General features: G+C 45.3%; 1 protein-coding gene across 1 annotated transcript in view; it reads left to right on the top strand.

Moving 5' to 3' along the window:
* The window catches only part of LOC121272536 (ryanodine receptor 1-like), a 467,552-nt gene that overhangs the window by 370,571 nt on the left and 82,864 nt on the right, over positions 1-14,117 (top strand). The window contains exons 77-81 of the mRNA XM_041179156.1: positions 5,697-5,762; positions 7,700-7,799; positions 8,671-8,750; positions 9,099-9,175; positions 12,779-12,852. Coding sequence (XP_041035090.1) covers positions 5,697-5,762; positions 7,700-7,799; positions 8,671-8,750; positions 9,099-9,175; positions 12,779-12,852 — 397 coding nt within the window. The remainder of the gene's footprint in view (positions 1-5,696; positions 5,763-7,699; positions 7,800-8,670; positions 8,751-9,098; positions 9,176-12,778; positions 12,853-14,117) is intronic.

The raw sequence follows: 14,117 nt of genomic DNA, 5'->3' as shown, positions 1-14,117 counted from the left end.
ATTAAGGTTTGGATCATTATCCATCATGGTTCAAGTTAACAGCGCAGCCTTGCAGTGCTGGTTAGGAGAATGTCTGCGCCTGAGTTGAGAGCACAGCATGCAGTCCAGTGGCCAAAGCTGTCGCCAGTTGGTCAAGTGGAGTGGGGCAGAGGTGGGTAGGGTTTTGAACAGCCAATGAGCGTATTACACACTGATCATCTAACTGGTGGCAAGCAGTCTCCTGCAGGCATGAAGGGGCCTTCAGATTTAACAGAGAGAGGTTCTTAGTACACCTATGCTAGCCCACACATCTCTTTCTTTGACCCTGCAAAAGGACAACATCAAGATCATGGAGTCTGGTAATTTAGCGGTATTTCTCATGGCTTACAGAGATTAGAGAAGAAGAAGAAAGCAGCGGAGGCACCTGGCTTGGCAGAGGGAGGAGCACTTCCCTCAAGATGAAGAGGCGACAGGGCCTGCTGCAGAGGCAGCTGAAGATCCAGTGTCCCACTGTGGATCTTTGCTTGACCCAGGCTCTATAGACGGCGCCCATCATTGCTGCAGATGACCGGGAACCAGTGTCACTGAAAACTATGCATGTCCAGGGAACTGGTGGGTCAGTCACATATGCCACCTGTTGTAGGATTTACCGCCACAGGGACATGGAGGGCATCCAAGGCCAGTGGCTGTGAAAGTGACCGTGGCACGCAAATCTTTACTCCAGTGGCTCCTTCCAGGGCTCCACAGGTGACCTCTGCGGGATCTTGCAAGGCAAGGCTTCATGTACAAGTGTATCCTGGCGGTCAGGGGCGCCACTTTCGCAAAGGCACAGAATTTTGTGCATTTCACCCGGGATCAAGAAAGCCAGGAAGCAAGAGCGCTGGGATTTGCACAGAGTGCCATCAACTGCACTCAAGTAGTGCTTAGATTTCTGTGGCAACAAGCAGTCAACTACGCCAACCGCAAGGGCTTCCACTCGCTGAATGTTCAGCTGGTGTGCGACCACCACACACGCTTCCTACAGGTCTGCGCATGGTTCCCAGGAAGCATCCACGACTCTACATCCTTAGCAGGTCTCAGATCCCTGACACATTCCAGGGTCCAGAGAGGCTGCAGGGTTGGCTTTTCGGGGGTCAAGGGCTACCCACAGCGGACATGGCCGATGACGCCCGTGCAACAGTTTCAGACTGCAGCAGAGCGATGGTATAACAAGGCTCGAGCTGCAACCCAGACTTTGGTGGAGCAAACTATAGGCACCTTGAAAATGAGGTTCCAGTGCCTCGACAGGTCCGATGGAGACTGAAATACAGTCCCCAGAGGGTGTCGCACATCACCGTCGTTAGCTCTGCGCTCCACAACCTGGCGATGCAACGGGGGAGGACCTGGCTGAGGAGGAGATGGGGGAGCTTCATCTATCCTCCAATGCGGAGGGCTTCGAAGGGAATAACTATGACGATGCCAGCGATGAAGCCATCGCACTGGCCAGACAAGGCAGACATGCTCAGGAGGCCCTCATAGCCGGAAGATTTGTGGAGGATGATAACGAGATGCAGTAAGCACAGTCCTGACATCCTGGCGTTGCATCTGTGAATGTTTGACTCCTGTGTGGCTGATGTGTGGCACATACCCTCAGTGCTCAGGCTCATGTTATGGAGATGCAGAGGCCTTAATAGTCACTAGATTCCAGGAGGATGATGACAACATGCAGTGAGGATATACCATAGATTTTCACATAGCCTCTGTGAATGTCTGACTCCTGTCTGGCTGAGGGCAGCTTGCTTGCGCTCTGTGATCAGGGTCATATCATGGAGATGCAGCTGTGAAACTTTACATGCACCTGATCCTTTGTCAGCCTTCAGCTCCAGACCCCTCCAGGAGCACCGCATCACCAGTCACAAATGCTGATGAGTTGGGGAACCAGCCTCACCTCAGAGGTGCTGGGAGCACACCGAGAGAATTAGGGAACTCTGTGATGCCTGCCCACAACATTCTGGCAACTATAACCAGCACCGCCAAGGTGCAGGCATCAGTAATGTGTCCAGTCTGTGTGAAGCCAGACCATCACTTTGGTCTGAAGATTACACACTGCACAGGGAAGAATCGCTGTACTGAGATCCTGTGCAGGAACCAAAGTTACACATTTGAGTGACACGAGCACTGCTAATCATAACAAGGACCCTTAGACATCTTTGGGAGTTTATGTACAATAGTGAAAATTATGTACAATTGATTAACATCCATGACCAGGCTATGCAAAGACATCTTCCTAATTTTCCTAATGCTGCCACTATGTCTCGGTGTTCCCCGGACATCCACAGCGGAGATGGAGGCAGTCTGCTGCCCTGGCTTTGATTACCTTGACGGTCATCCTCTGGAGGGCCGAGACCTGCTTTTGGGGTCCTGCTGTGTGGCAGTGGCACCCTCCTCACCCTGTGATGCTGGAGCTACTTGGGGTCACTGGGAGATGGGATTCGGATGGACCGGACACCCCTGGAGTCACCTGGGTGAATGGCCCTGGGGTGTGCACCTCCTGATCCTCCTCCCTATGGGTGCCCTATGTCCCCTGGCTGATTCCTTGAGGAGTCTGGGAAGCTAGAGTGAGATCAAACTTCCCCACACCCCTCTCGTATTGACACTGTTGGAGTCCAACTATAGCATCAGCGATGGAGTTCAGCCTGCGCAGCAGTACAGGTCTGATGTCCTAGACCAAGGTCTCCCTGACAGCTGCCATCCTACCAATGTTAATCTCAGTGCTTTGGTATGCTGGTGCTATCACCTCAGACCGAAGGCGAGTGGACTCTGCCATTGTGCCTTGCAATCTGAGGAGTGCAGCTGACATCCCTCCCTGATGTTCCTGAGCTTGCCTTTGCAGCTCCAGCAACTGAGGTATGACCAAGTCCAGGTGCTCCTCATCTTAATCAGACTCCGCAAATTTCTGGCCTCCAGCAGTTCCCTGAGTGCCAGAAACCACGGAAGTCCCTTCCGCTGTCTTCTGGGAATCAGATGGTGCGAAGTGCTCACCAGATTGTGATCCTGAGGCTACTGTAGAACTAGGTCCTACTGATCTGCAGCGGTGGAGGGTGTGAGTGAGTACTGTGACGGGTCCTCAATTAGGGTGTCTTCTTCCGAGGTGTCTTTGGGGCTTGAGCCAAGTTCCTGGCATATGGACCTCCTCGGCTGCTTCCCCGATGTGCCTCCGAAAACAAGGATAGATAATTAGTGCATGGCAGAGGCCTGTGGAATAGGGAAACTCACTCACAGCATGGTTGTCTGATGGATCCTCACTTGGTTGAGCTCCGCCAACCTCAGCGTCAGCACAGGAATGATACTGGATGTCGTCAGCCAGCTGGATGACTCTATTTTCAAAGTCTGTGAGGACCTCGATGTCAGGCATTCCTCCACCAGTCTGCAACCTCTCACTTTTGTTGTGTGCCAGCTTGTCCTGCATGAAGACAGATGGAGAGAGTGTAAGCAGGATGTTTGCCAGGCCAGATGAAAAGAATGCCTGGCATGTGTGAGTGGTGCCATGGGCAGGATGAGGACACGATCTGCAGGACAGATGAAGGTGTGTGTTGGAGGGTGAATGGTGATATCCCTTGAACTGGCAGAGAGTGAAATTCCTGTAGATGTGTGATGGGTTTATGAGTCTGAGTTGAAAGTGATGAGAAGAATGACTTACCCTGGCGGAACGGAGGATCATTCATCCTCTTTTGGCACTGGGTGACTGTCCTCTTTTGCAGGGCATTGGCACTGACCACCACTGCCACCGCCTCCCAGGCTGGATTGGTGACCTTGCTTGCTGGTCTTTGCCCAGACTCTGGGTAGAGCACTTCACAGCACGTCTCCACTGCGTCCAGTAGGCATCCGAGGGAGGCATCACTGAATTTGGGAGCAGCACATTTTCTTCCTTTGGCAGCCATGACTTTGCAGCAGCTTTCAATCCCTTGGAGAGTGCTAACTCTGTGCAGGGGCACCCTTTAAATATAACGCTTGGACTACTGAAGGCCTGAGGTGACGTTGGGACAGGCGAATCAGAGGTTGCCCTGTCTGTGACCTAGTGTGTTTCCAGGAATGTGTTATTAATGAGGTGGAATGTACCAGGAATGGGACAATATGGTGCAAAAACCTGCTATTAAGGCCAGCAGGTGAAACGTCCTATTTTATGCCCGCTATAGCACTGTACAAAACTGGGACGATTCCACCCGGCCTGTCTGAAATCCCAGGGTCAAAGCTCCACACTTAAGTAAAGTAATAGCACATGCCCCAAGACAGTGAGGGCATCCCAAATTTTGAGTATCAAGACCATTAGTTTGTTCGGGACGAATGTTTCATGCCTGTAAGTGCATATCAGTAGCATCCATTTCAATCCTGCAATAGAATAGGCAAGTGGCATGCAGCCAGTGCACAAGGGGCACTTGGAGTCCCTTTCCAATAGAAAGAACTTGTGCCTTCTAGGGATATTCAGCTCCAATGAGAGCCATAACGCTGTTACAGTAAAGCTATTAATTTCATCTAGGTTCAATTACCTGGCAAGGTCTAAGACATCTGCAAAACTCAAGCTAATTCTGCTTTCAGTGTGAACTTCCCCTAACATTCCTCCTTTAACAGGCACAGAAGATCTAGTCATGACTTTCTCCTCTCCAGTAGCACTGCTGGAACCAAATAAATCTAGGATGACACTCCAATGAGGTACTGAGGGATGTCAGAGTGCCATCTTTTGGATGAGATGTTAAATCAAGGCCTCATCTGCCTGATTGGGTGGATGTAAAAGATCCTATTGTGCAATTTTGAAGAAGAGCAGGGGTCCTTGGTGCCAAGGCCAATATTTACACCTCATTTGACAAAAGAAAACAGATTATCTGGCCATTATCACATTGCTATTTGTGGGAGTTTGCTGTGCACAAATTGGCTGATGTGTTTCCTACATTACAAATGTGACCACGCTGCAGAAGTTGGCTGTAAAGTACTTTGAGACATCTGGAGTTCTTGAAAACACAAAGGCTGTCTTTAAAAATGGAAAGAAGTTCAGACACAAGCATGTTCTGACTCATTTTCCAGTCCCTTGACTGGGGATCTATCAAATTGTCACTTTGGTACTAAAGCTGAACCACGTACCTGGAAGATATGGGTTTCATTCCCAATCTGCCTTGTTGCCTAATCTCAACCAGGACAGTAGCCGAGCTGCTGTCATTGGCCTACAGAGTCATGAGGAAAATTATTCAGTTTCCCCCTCCAGACCACTATCCAGTGCCTTGCTGGAAATCCATATGTATAGGTGTTAACTGAAGATAGCGTAGCCCTTGACTGAGTTGTTCTTGTCAGCTAAGTAGCCCGTTGACAAGGCTCGTACACAAATGATGGCCACAAGAGAACAAAGCGAGTAACAAGTCACAATTCAAGAGTGGGTGTAAAAAAAAGTATTCAAGCTGCTGCAATCATCCTCAGTTGTTGTAATTCGACTGTCAGTTTTATTTATATCAGAGGACTGAGTTTCTGTAGTAACTATCAAAAGAAAAACAAGTATGTGTTTGCATCCAGCAATTATGAAATTATATTCTATTAATTTACTTTGTAAAAGCTATAAGCGAAGTATGAAACTATAGGGAACTTATACATTTTGTGCTAATTTTGTAGCCCAAATCCTACTCTGGCCCTTTCTATTGTTAAAGCTAATAAGTTACAGATTGGACTTTAACTGTCATATTTTTTGATTTCAGAGTTGCCATATCAAGGAGGAAGATGGTGAGGAAGAAGATGTGGAAGATGTAGAACTTACCTTTGAAGTAAGTCTGTAACGGATTACAGAATTTTCAAACAGTATAAGTTCTGAAATCCAGTTCCCGTCCATCAAATAAAAGCAATCAGACAGCTGAAGAATTTGTGTGTATCTTTACACTAACTGAAAATCGTAAACTCCAAGCAGCTGCCTGTATAGGTACAGCTCCACTCTAAAATGTAGCATATCAATACTGCTAATCCCTTTATGTAGCATGCTTACGTTAAAAAAATAAATTAGCCGAGTATAACTCTCTTTTGTGCATGTGCCCTACTTAGCTCCTTTTCAATCTCATCTTGTATTATGGATTCTCAAGGGTTATGCACCACAGACATAGACCAAAATGCATACATTTTCCTGAGTTATCCCATTCCTCTCTGAGCTAGTATATAACATTTATTACCCGTCCATCCTAAGTTTTTTTTTTTTTGTTAATACCCCAGTATCTCCTCCCCACACCTCAAATGCACATGATCTTAGCCTGGTGACTTTTCTATTTCTAGTTCCATTAACATTCTTTCATAAAAGATTCTTTTGAATATTTATCTCCAACAGTGGCTCTTCCATATTCTCCTCCAGTCCTGTATTCTCACTTTCCTCTGCAAAAACCATTATACTTATTAAGCATCTCTGCCACTCTCCTGTTTTTCAGTATACTAACTTGCATCAATCCCTGTTCATTCGTCACCCCTGTCCTCACCGATCTACATTGGCTTCCAGTCTAGCAATGCCTTGATTTTAAAATTCTGTTTTCAAATCCCTCCATGGCCAAGTCCTTCCCTGTCTCTGAAACCTGCTGCAGTCCTGTAACCTTCCAAGGTCACTACTGTCCTCAAATCCTGGCCTCTTGTACATCTCTGATCTTCACCTCCCAACTATTGGTGGTCTTGTCTTCCGCTTCCTATGTCCTAAACTCTGCTCCCTAAATTTCTCCATCTCTCTAACTCTCTCTTCCACTAAGACATTGCTTAAAACTCACCTCTGGCCAAGCTTTTGGTCTTTTGGTCACCTGTCCTAATATTTCCCTATGTGGAAATAGTTTGAGCTGTGAAGCTCCTTGGGACATGTTATTATATTAAAGGTGCCCTGTGTACACAAGTTGTTATTGTTTGAGATGGATCTGCCTTTTGTAACTTTTCTGTTCTGGGTTTATATATAAAGCAAGGCACACAAGAGATGGACTTCAGAAATTTCCTCAGTGGTTCTCCCCGTCCTCTGTTGTAACTTCAACAGAAGATTAATGCAAACCTCAGTTATGGACCTTATTAGAGTCATAGAGATCTACAGCACAGAAAAAGGCCCTTTGGCCCATTGAGTCTGCACCGGTCAAACAAGTAACTATTCAAATCCCTTTTTCCAGCCATAAAGTGAAGCTGATGGGTTTTTACAATAATTAGCAATGTTTTCACTTTTAATTCCAGATCTTTATTGAATTCATTCAAATTTCACCATCTGTCATGATGGGATTCAAACCCAGGTCCCTAGAGCATTACTGTGGAATACCAGTCCAGTGACAATACTGCTATGCCACCACCTCCCCAAGGCTTGTGTCTCAAGCCTTTTCACCTGATAGCCAGACGCCTTTTCAATCTGGCCAGCTGCCAGCTACAAATTTATGACAAAATATTACCTGGGGCTTTCAACTGGCTTCTACTGAAGTTTCAGCAGCCAATCACAAGAACCTTGGAGGAAATGAAGGAGTGCAGAAGCCTTGTATTCAGTTGAAGTAACCCTAAATCATGGTTGCAGTAGTGCAATAGGGTTGCATTATATACCTCAACTTCATCTGCATCACTGCTAAGCTATTGAAGATTTGACGTGGTCGACATGCATTCGTTGTTTTGTTTTTGACAACATATTAGGCCTCAAGGACTGCAAGAGAATTAATATTTTCTTATTACTAGGCTGAGAAAATTTATGCTTTTGCACTATCTATCCTCTTAGGAAAAGGAGATGGAAAAGCAAAGATTGCTGTACCAGCAATCCAGATTGCACAGCCGCGGAGCTGCTGAGATGGTTCTGCAAATGATTAGTGCTTGCAAAGGTATGGATTTTAAAGTATGTGAATTTTAAAATAAGCCTATTTTTCAATTTCACCAATGTAATGTCTAACCTGCGGCAGTGCTAGAAGACCCAAATAAGGTGCCAACACCCACTTTGTATCTGTATGTCACCTACATAACGATAATGGATTTCTGCAGGGTGAAGTATATGCTGTACAAAATTTAAGCTACATCTAGTTCATCCAGTTCTTTGTATTTGAGCCTCAGGGATGAGACAGAGGGAAGTCAGGGCCAGTGAGCCAAGAGTTGCAGCGATCTGAAGACGGTATAGTGTGATGTCAGGAGGAGCATTCCTACTCCTCCCCGCCCCACAGTCAGAGGAATATAACTGAGCTTTTTTTTGCTGCAGTGACTCGATAGGGTTTGTTTTATTGAGAGCAGCAAGCAATGGTGCTGGCTGCTTCAGAAAACACTAGTCTTGCTGCAACGACATATGCAACTACCTAACCTGCTCTAAGGGTGGGTAAAGAATACCCCTCATTTCCCCTTGACAAACATGGAAGGTCGGGGACTTACAGTCCAAAATATGCTCACATTTCCTGACTGCCATTTTGGGATAGTAGGAGGGTGCTATGCTACCCAATTTCTGGGCCAGTGCCTTCTAAGTTGTTTCTTTTTCACCCCATGCAAGTCCAAATAATAAAGCACTATGATGACAGTACAAACAGTGTCCTTGTTACTTGCCCTCAGAAGTAACTTCACAAAAAGACATTGGTGTATGAAACTGAAACTTAGAACAAGGTTACAGCAGTATTGTAAGACAGCAACCTCTTTAGCTTCAGTTAAGTTCTATTCCTGAAAAAGCAGCAGATGACTCTTTTGCCAATATTTTTCTCCTTCCCCATTTTTCAGGTGAGCCGGGTGTAATGGTCTCCTCAACCCTGAAACTTGGTATTTCGATTCTGAATGGCGGTAACTGTGAGGTTCAACAGGTGAAAATGATTATACATTAATATTATTATTGCCTTATTCAGTATTTTTATACTGAATATCATTTGTTCATTATCATAATGCAAGGTATATTTTTGCAGTTATGAGAGAGATAAAATATGAAGGCGGGTGATTGTGATATCAGAAAAATATAATCGCAGTTGTACAATCGATTAAGTTAACCGCAGCACTATACAGTTGTCCACTGAATTGTTAGTAATAATGGTATTTTATTCAAGAAATACGTTCACAGCCCGAAGGCTGAATTGCAGTGTGAGTTGCATCGAAACATTCAAAAATGCACTAAGTAATCAGGTTAAAAATGTTAAAGTGTTGTACTCTTTGTTTAGAAAATGCTAGACTACCTGAAAGAGAAAAAGGACATTGGTTTCTTCCAAAGTGTGCAAGTTCTCATGCAAACCTGCAGGTGAGTGGATTTCTGTGGTTCATTTCTGTGATATTTCAAGGTACATTGTGTGCGTTAAAATGTTGCGAGCTTTCAATTTTATCCCCAGTGTACAAGAATGTTCTATAGTAAAGGTTGTTAATTTGGTTACACCATTATCAACATAAATCATTGACGAAACTAATGCAATATCATTAGGTTCATGCAAAGTTGCTGCCAAATTTACTACTCCTGTTACACCCTCAAAAGATAGAGTTCTGGTTAGACAATAAAGTGTCGCTATGTTGTAATACTAGAACCAGCATTATGCCTGAGATGGAAATTTATGAGGAGAGATCAGAGATATTGGGACTATTTCCACTGGAAAAGAAAAGGGATAAAAGAAGGTTTTTAAAACTATAAAGGGTTTTCATTGAGCGGAGCTTTTGCCTTCATGGCCAGGATTTTTACCTTGTTGGGCTGGCAGGCCTAGGAGCAGTCACGTAGCCGACTGCCGTCCGCGATCGGGCCCCGACCTCAATTTCACGCTGGCTGGCCAATTAACAGTCAACCAGTGTGAAACGCGCGCTACAGCGCTCAGCACTGCTGGGGTGGGGGCAGGAGGAGGGTGAGTGCGGAGGGGGCTGGGTGTGAAAATTCGCTCTGTCAGCCAGAATGCCGGTCTTCCCAAGGCAGGATAGAGGTCAGAAGAGCTACCCCACCAGCAAGTGATGGCTAGCCAACTAAGGGGATTTATGGCCTATTAAGATCTATCGATAGAGGCTGACTGAATTTTCCAATTCCAATTCACTGTTGGGTGAGGGATACACTGGAGGAGGCCACAGGGGAAGATAAGGAACCTGCTTCTACATCAGCAGAGAATGCAGGAATGAGGTCTGAATCCTTTTGAGGGTGTGGGGTGGTGCAGGTTGATCCCTGATCTGAGTGCAAGGATGTCTTTGGATGGCAGGGAAGAAAGTAGCTTGGTAGGTGGCTGCTTCTGAGACACAAGCAGTGTTGTAAAGGTTCTTACATTTTCTCCAAGCTTTCCTCTCCTCCCTTGAGCTGCCAGGCTTTCCCAGGCCTGAGAAACCCAGCTGGCCAGGGTTAAACCTGTAGCACAGGTTAAATGAGGCGCTCACCTCTCCTTATAGGGGAGGCCATCTCCTGGGAGCTGGTTGGTTGCTTGGCCCCGTCCTGCCTTATTTCAAACCAGGTTGGATCGGATTTGAGATTATAAAAAACCTTGCCTCTCAACAAACCCTAAACCACCAGTTACCTGGGATTAAAATTACTCTTGTAAACTCAGGCTGACAAGTCACTTTTCACATTGCTTATCTATAAGGAATGGGAGAAAAACGAAGTCAGAGTATCTACAGCATCAAGAAAGCATGGAACAGCAGTGTATATGAGGTAGAAATGATTAAGATAAGTGCAAAACTGATCTTGTGTTTCACACTAATGTCATTTTCATTCACAGTTTATAGAGCATAATAGATAGAGAAATAAGTACTTCACACAAGGTTATATGTTGTCAGGGCAGATATTCAGAGTGTCATGTATTCCTAGACAGAAATTTACGTGTGAACTATAGGAAATAATTTTATCAGCTTCTCCAAAATTAGATTTTCATTTTCCTTCACTCTTCCCACTCATTCTATAACCGCAGTTTTATGTAATGAGCACCATGCCGGGTGTGATTTAAATCACATCTGATGAGTGCTATTATTGTTAACCAATAAGAACCTGGACATATTGGTTGATGCACTGTAAAAATAGTAAGCCTTCCCATGCTGTCATCCATCACTGTGAAGAGAATGGACATAAACACTAACAAGTGTTCATTGCTATCCTCTTGGAAATTTTATTAGACAATTATGATGTTTTCAATAACATTTGCCAAAATATGAATATCATTTATATATGCTGCCAATCTCATTATGTACCTGTAGATACAGGATTGGTTTCACTGACACTTATATTAACCATGTCCCTTCTACCTTTGGCATTGTTTTTGATTCTATCAACAGGATTTATGCATTAAAACTGAGGGAGAAAAAGGGCCGCACAGCTCTTGCTGGTGGTGAACTTAAAGGCAAGAAGGGCATGTAATTTCGTGGGATGGTGGCTTACCAGGACCCCACCTCCGCCAGAATTAAGTTCTGGGCAGCAAGGCCCATGGTCAACCTTCCTGCCCCCCTGCCAATTCCACCAACTGAGGCCCTGAAGTAGCCAATTAATGACCACTTAAGGGCCTCATCCCACCGCCAGTTTCAGGTGGGCCTCTCGCCCTGCAGCATGCGACAGGTAAACCTGTGCAGGCTGCTTGTCACTTCTGGGGTGGTGGGTGGGTGGAGGGCTCCCTCAATCAAAGACACTCGGTGGCTGATTGAGTGACTGGACATTGGGAAGGGTGGGGAGAGGCCAGCTGAGAGCCACCACCCTGCAACACCGCATCCCTTCCCGCAACACCGCATCCCTTCCCGCAACACCGCATCCCTTCCCGCACCCCCCCCAACTAGTAACCTGTGGCCTGGGTCGCTCCGCAATCCTGGGACTCCAGAGTATGTCCTCCCAGCAGCAATCATGGCCTCCCCATTGGAGCTGCTGAGCCCAAGAGCTTCCGGCCTCTAATTGGCTAGCAGCTCTTGATGAGAATTTTGATTCCAGGGGAAGGCCCACCATTGGCCTCGCCAATGCCTGATTGGTATGTAGTATGGCAGGCCTTCCCAAAAAGAAACAGTGCGGGTCTCTCAGCGGCTCTCCAGCCAACTCCCAACACTTCATCGCGATTCCGCACATAGACTTCTCCCTACAATCTTTGATAAGAGCACAAGAATGTTTGTAGTCAATAAAAAGATTATTCCTGAATAAGGAGGACAGGTCCAACCTTTTACAGTCCAAACAGTTGTTTTGAAATGTTTGCATTAGAAAATAAGAATTTATGGTGAAATGGACGTAAGACATTTCTTATTTTATAGAACTATAGACATCTACAGGACAGAAAGCCATTCACTCATCATTTTTTTTTTGGAGAGTACCGAGTGATTTGTTTAAGTGCACGGGCCTCTTAAATCTATTTGCACAGCTGTGCAGTACCGCAAAGGGAGCCACTTATGTGCTGCCTATGCGGGAACTTTCAGGTTGCTGCACAGCCACCCAGCTTACAGGGAACGTTGCTAATGTCTGTGCTTGCCCTTTGCTAAACCAATCGAAGACTAACTCTACAACTTGCTCTCTCTCTCTCCCCATAGCCCTGTATCTTTCTCTGCTTCAGGCATTAATCTGAAACTATTTATATACCTTTATATACCCTTCATGCTGCAACAAAAAGAACTGCAGCACCAAAAAAAAACCACCAGGGCCAGGTCAAGAGCAGAAACTTAGTAATAATGAAATCCTCAAGTGTTCTGCCATGCCCTTAGACTTCAAGATGTTGGCCAGGATTTCACAGCCTCTCCCACCTAGCAGGATATTACAGTCCTGCCCAACTGAATGGAGATTTCAGCGGCTCGCCGCATCCGCTGGAGAGGAGACACACTGCAGCGGGGCCGTAAAATCCTGGTCGTTGAAATGTAGAGTAAATAAAGTTGTTAACTTTTCAAGTCCTGCGTCTTATCAGTTGTGGAAATTATTTGTTCACAGTGTGCTGGATCTCAATGCTTTTGAAAGACAGAATAAGGCTGAAGGCCTAGGCATGGTCACAGAAGATGGGACCAGTAAGTAGCTATGTATTATGCCTCAGAACTAATAAACCAGTGAAAAAAAAATCTGAAATGTGGAAATAACAAAATTATACCTGTGAAACTATGGGCAGGGTTTTTAGGTCAGCATGTGGACGGAATCAGTGGGCCAGGGAGCAGCCTGAGAACAGACCACCACCCACGATTGGCCCCCGACTGCAATTTCACGCTAGCTGGCCAATTAACAGCCAGCCAGCATGCAGCGCTTGCTGATATGATCAGCACTGCCTGGGTTAGGGGAGGGCAAACACTGAAGTCGGCACAGGGGAGCGCTCACAGAGAGCTCCCTGAAGGCAAGAGGGCTGCCTCAGGGAGCTGAAGACTTCCAAAAGTGTCAAATATTTTTATATCCAGAAAAAAAATGTCCACGCAACACCAGCATAAACATTATAAAAATTCTGTGCGTAGATTTTTTTTTAATTTAATAACGGAAATCTCATCCCACCCTTGGATGAGGTTTCCTGAGAAATGCAAAGGCCACCTGGCCGATTCACCCTCCCGTGAACCATAACGTTGGACGGGCAGCAAAAAATCCATTAATGGGCGTAATAGCCCTCTTAAATGTCAACCGGGGCGCGCTTCCGAGTTTAGCACATGCCCGCCAACCGAAATATTATGCGAGTGCGCGATGACGTTGGGATGCTTGCCCGACATCATCACACGTTACTTTACATTTGTGTGGGTTGGGCATGCACCTGCCCACTCAGTGAAAAGTTCTGGCCTATAACTTCTTTATGAGAAAATAATTAAAGCGTTCTCATTGATGTTGTGTAAAAGCAGTGGTGTAGTTGTGTAAAAGCATTGGTGAGGCAGAGAATCTATTGTTTCCACAACAGACTTATACCCAACATCCTAATATATTTTACTTTAATTTCTTCACTTTGTTGAGTTTGGCTTTTTGTGTAACTTTGTAGATCAGTTAACCAGTATATTCCAGGTTATAATTGTTTCTGTTGGTTTTATTTCAATAAAATTTATTGAATGATTGTGATTGTATTTCTGTTTTCTATTTTTTACTCATTTTCCGTCCTTTTTTTCTTTTTCACTTTTCTCTGGTCCACAGTCATCAAACGTGAAAGTGGTAAATGATTGTTTAGGTTTTTTTCTTGTTTTTTTTTCTCTCACGTGATCTTTGTGCAGGTCAAAACCAACAAAACAGCATCTGATCCTCTGGCCACTTGCTTATAGTAAATGTATGCAGTGCACAGCTGGCCAGATGGTATTACTGAGATTTGAAGAGC

The sequence above is a fragment of the Carcharodon carcharias genome, chromosome 34 (genome assembly GCF_017639515.1).
Source record: "Carcharodon carcharias isolate sCarCar2 chromosome 34, sCarCar2.pri, whole genome shotgun sequence".
Lineage (NCBI taxonomy): Eukaryota > Metazoa > Chordata > Chondrichthyes > Lamniformes > Lamnidae > Carcharodon > Carcharodon carcharias.
The sequence above is the reverse complement of the archived record's forward strand: the minus strand, read 5'-3'. Positions and strand labels throughout refer to the sequence as shown.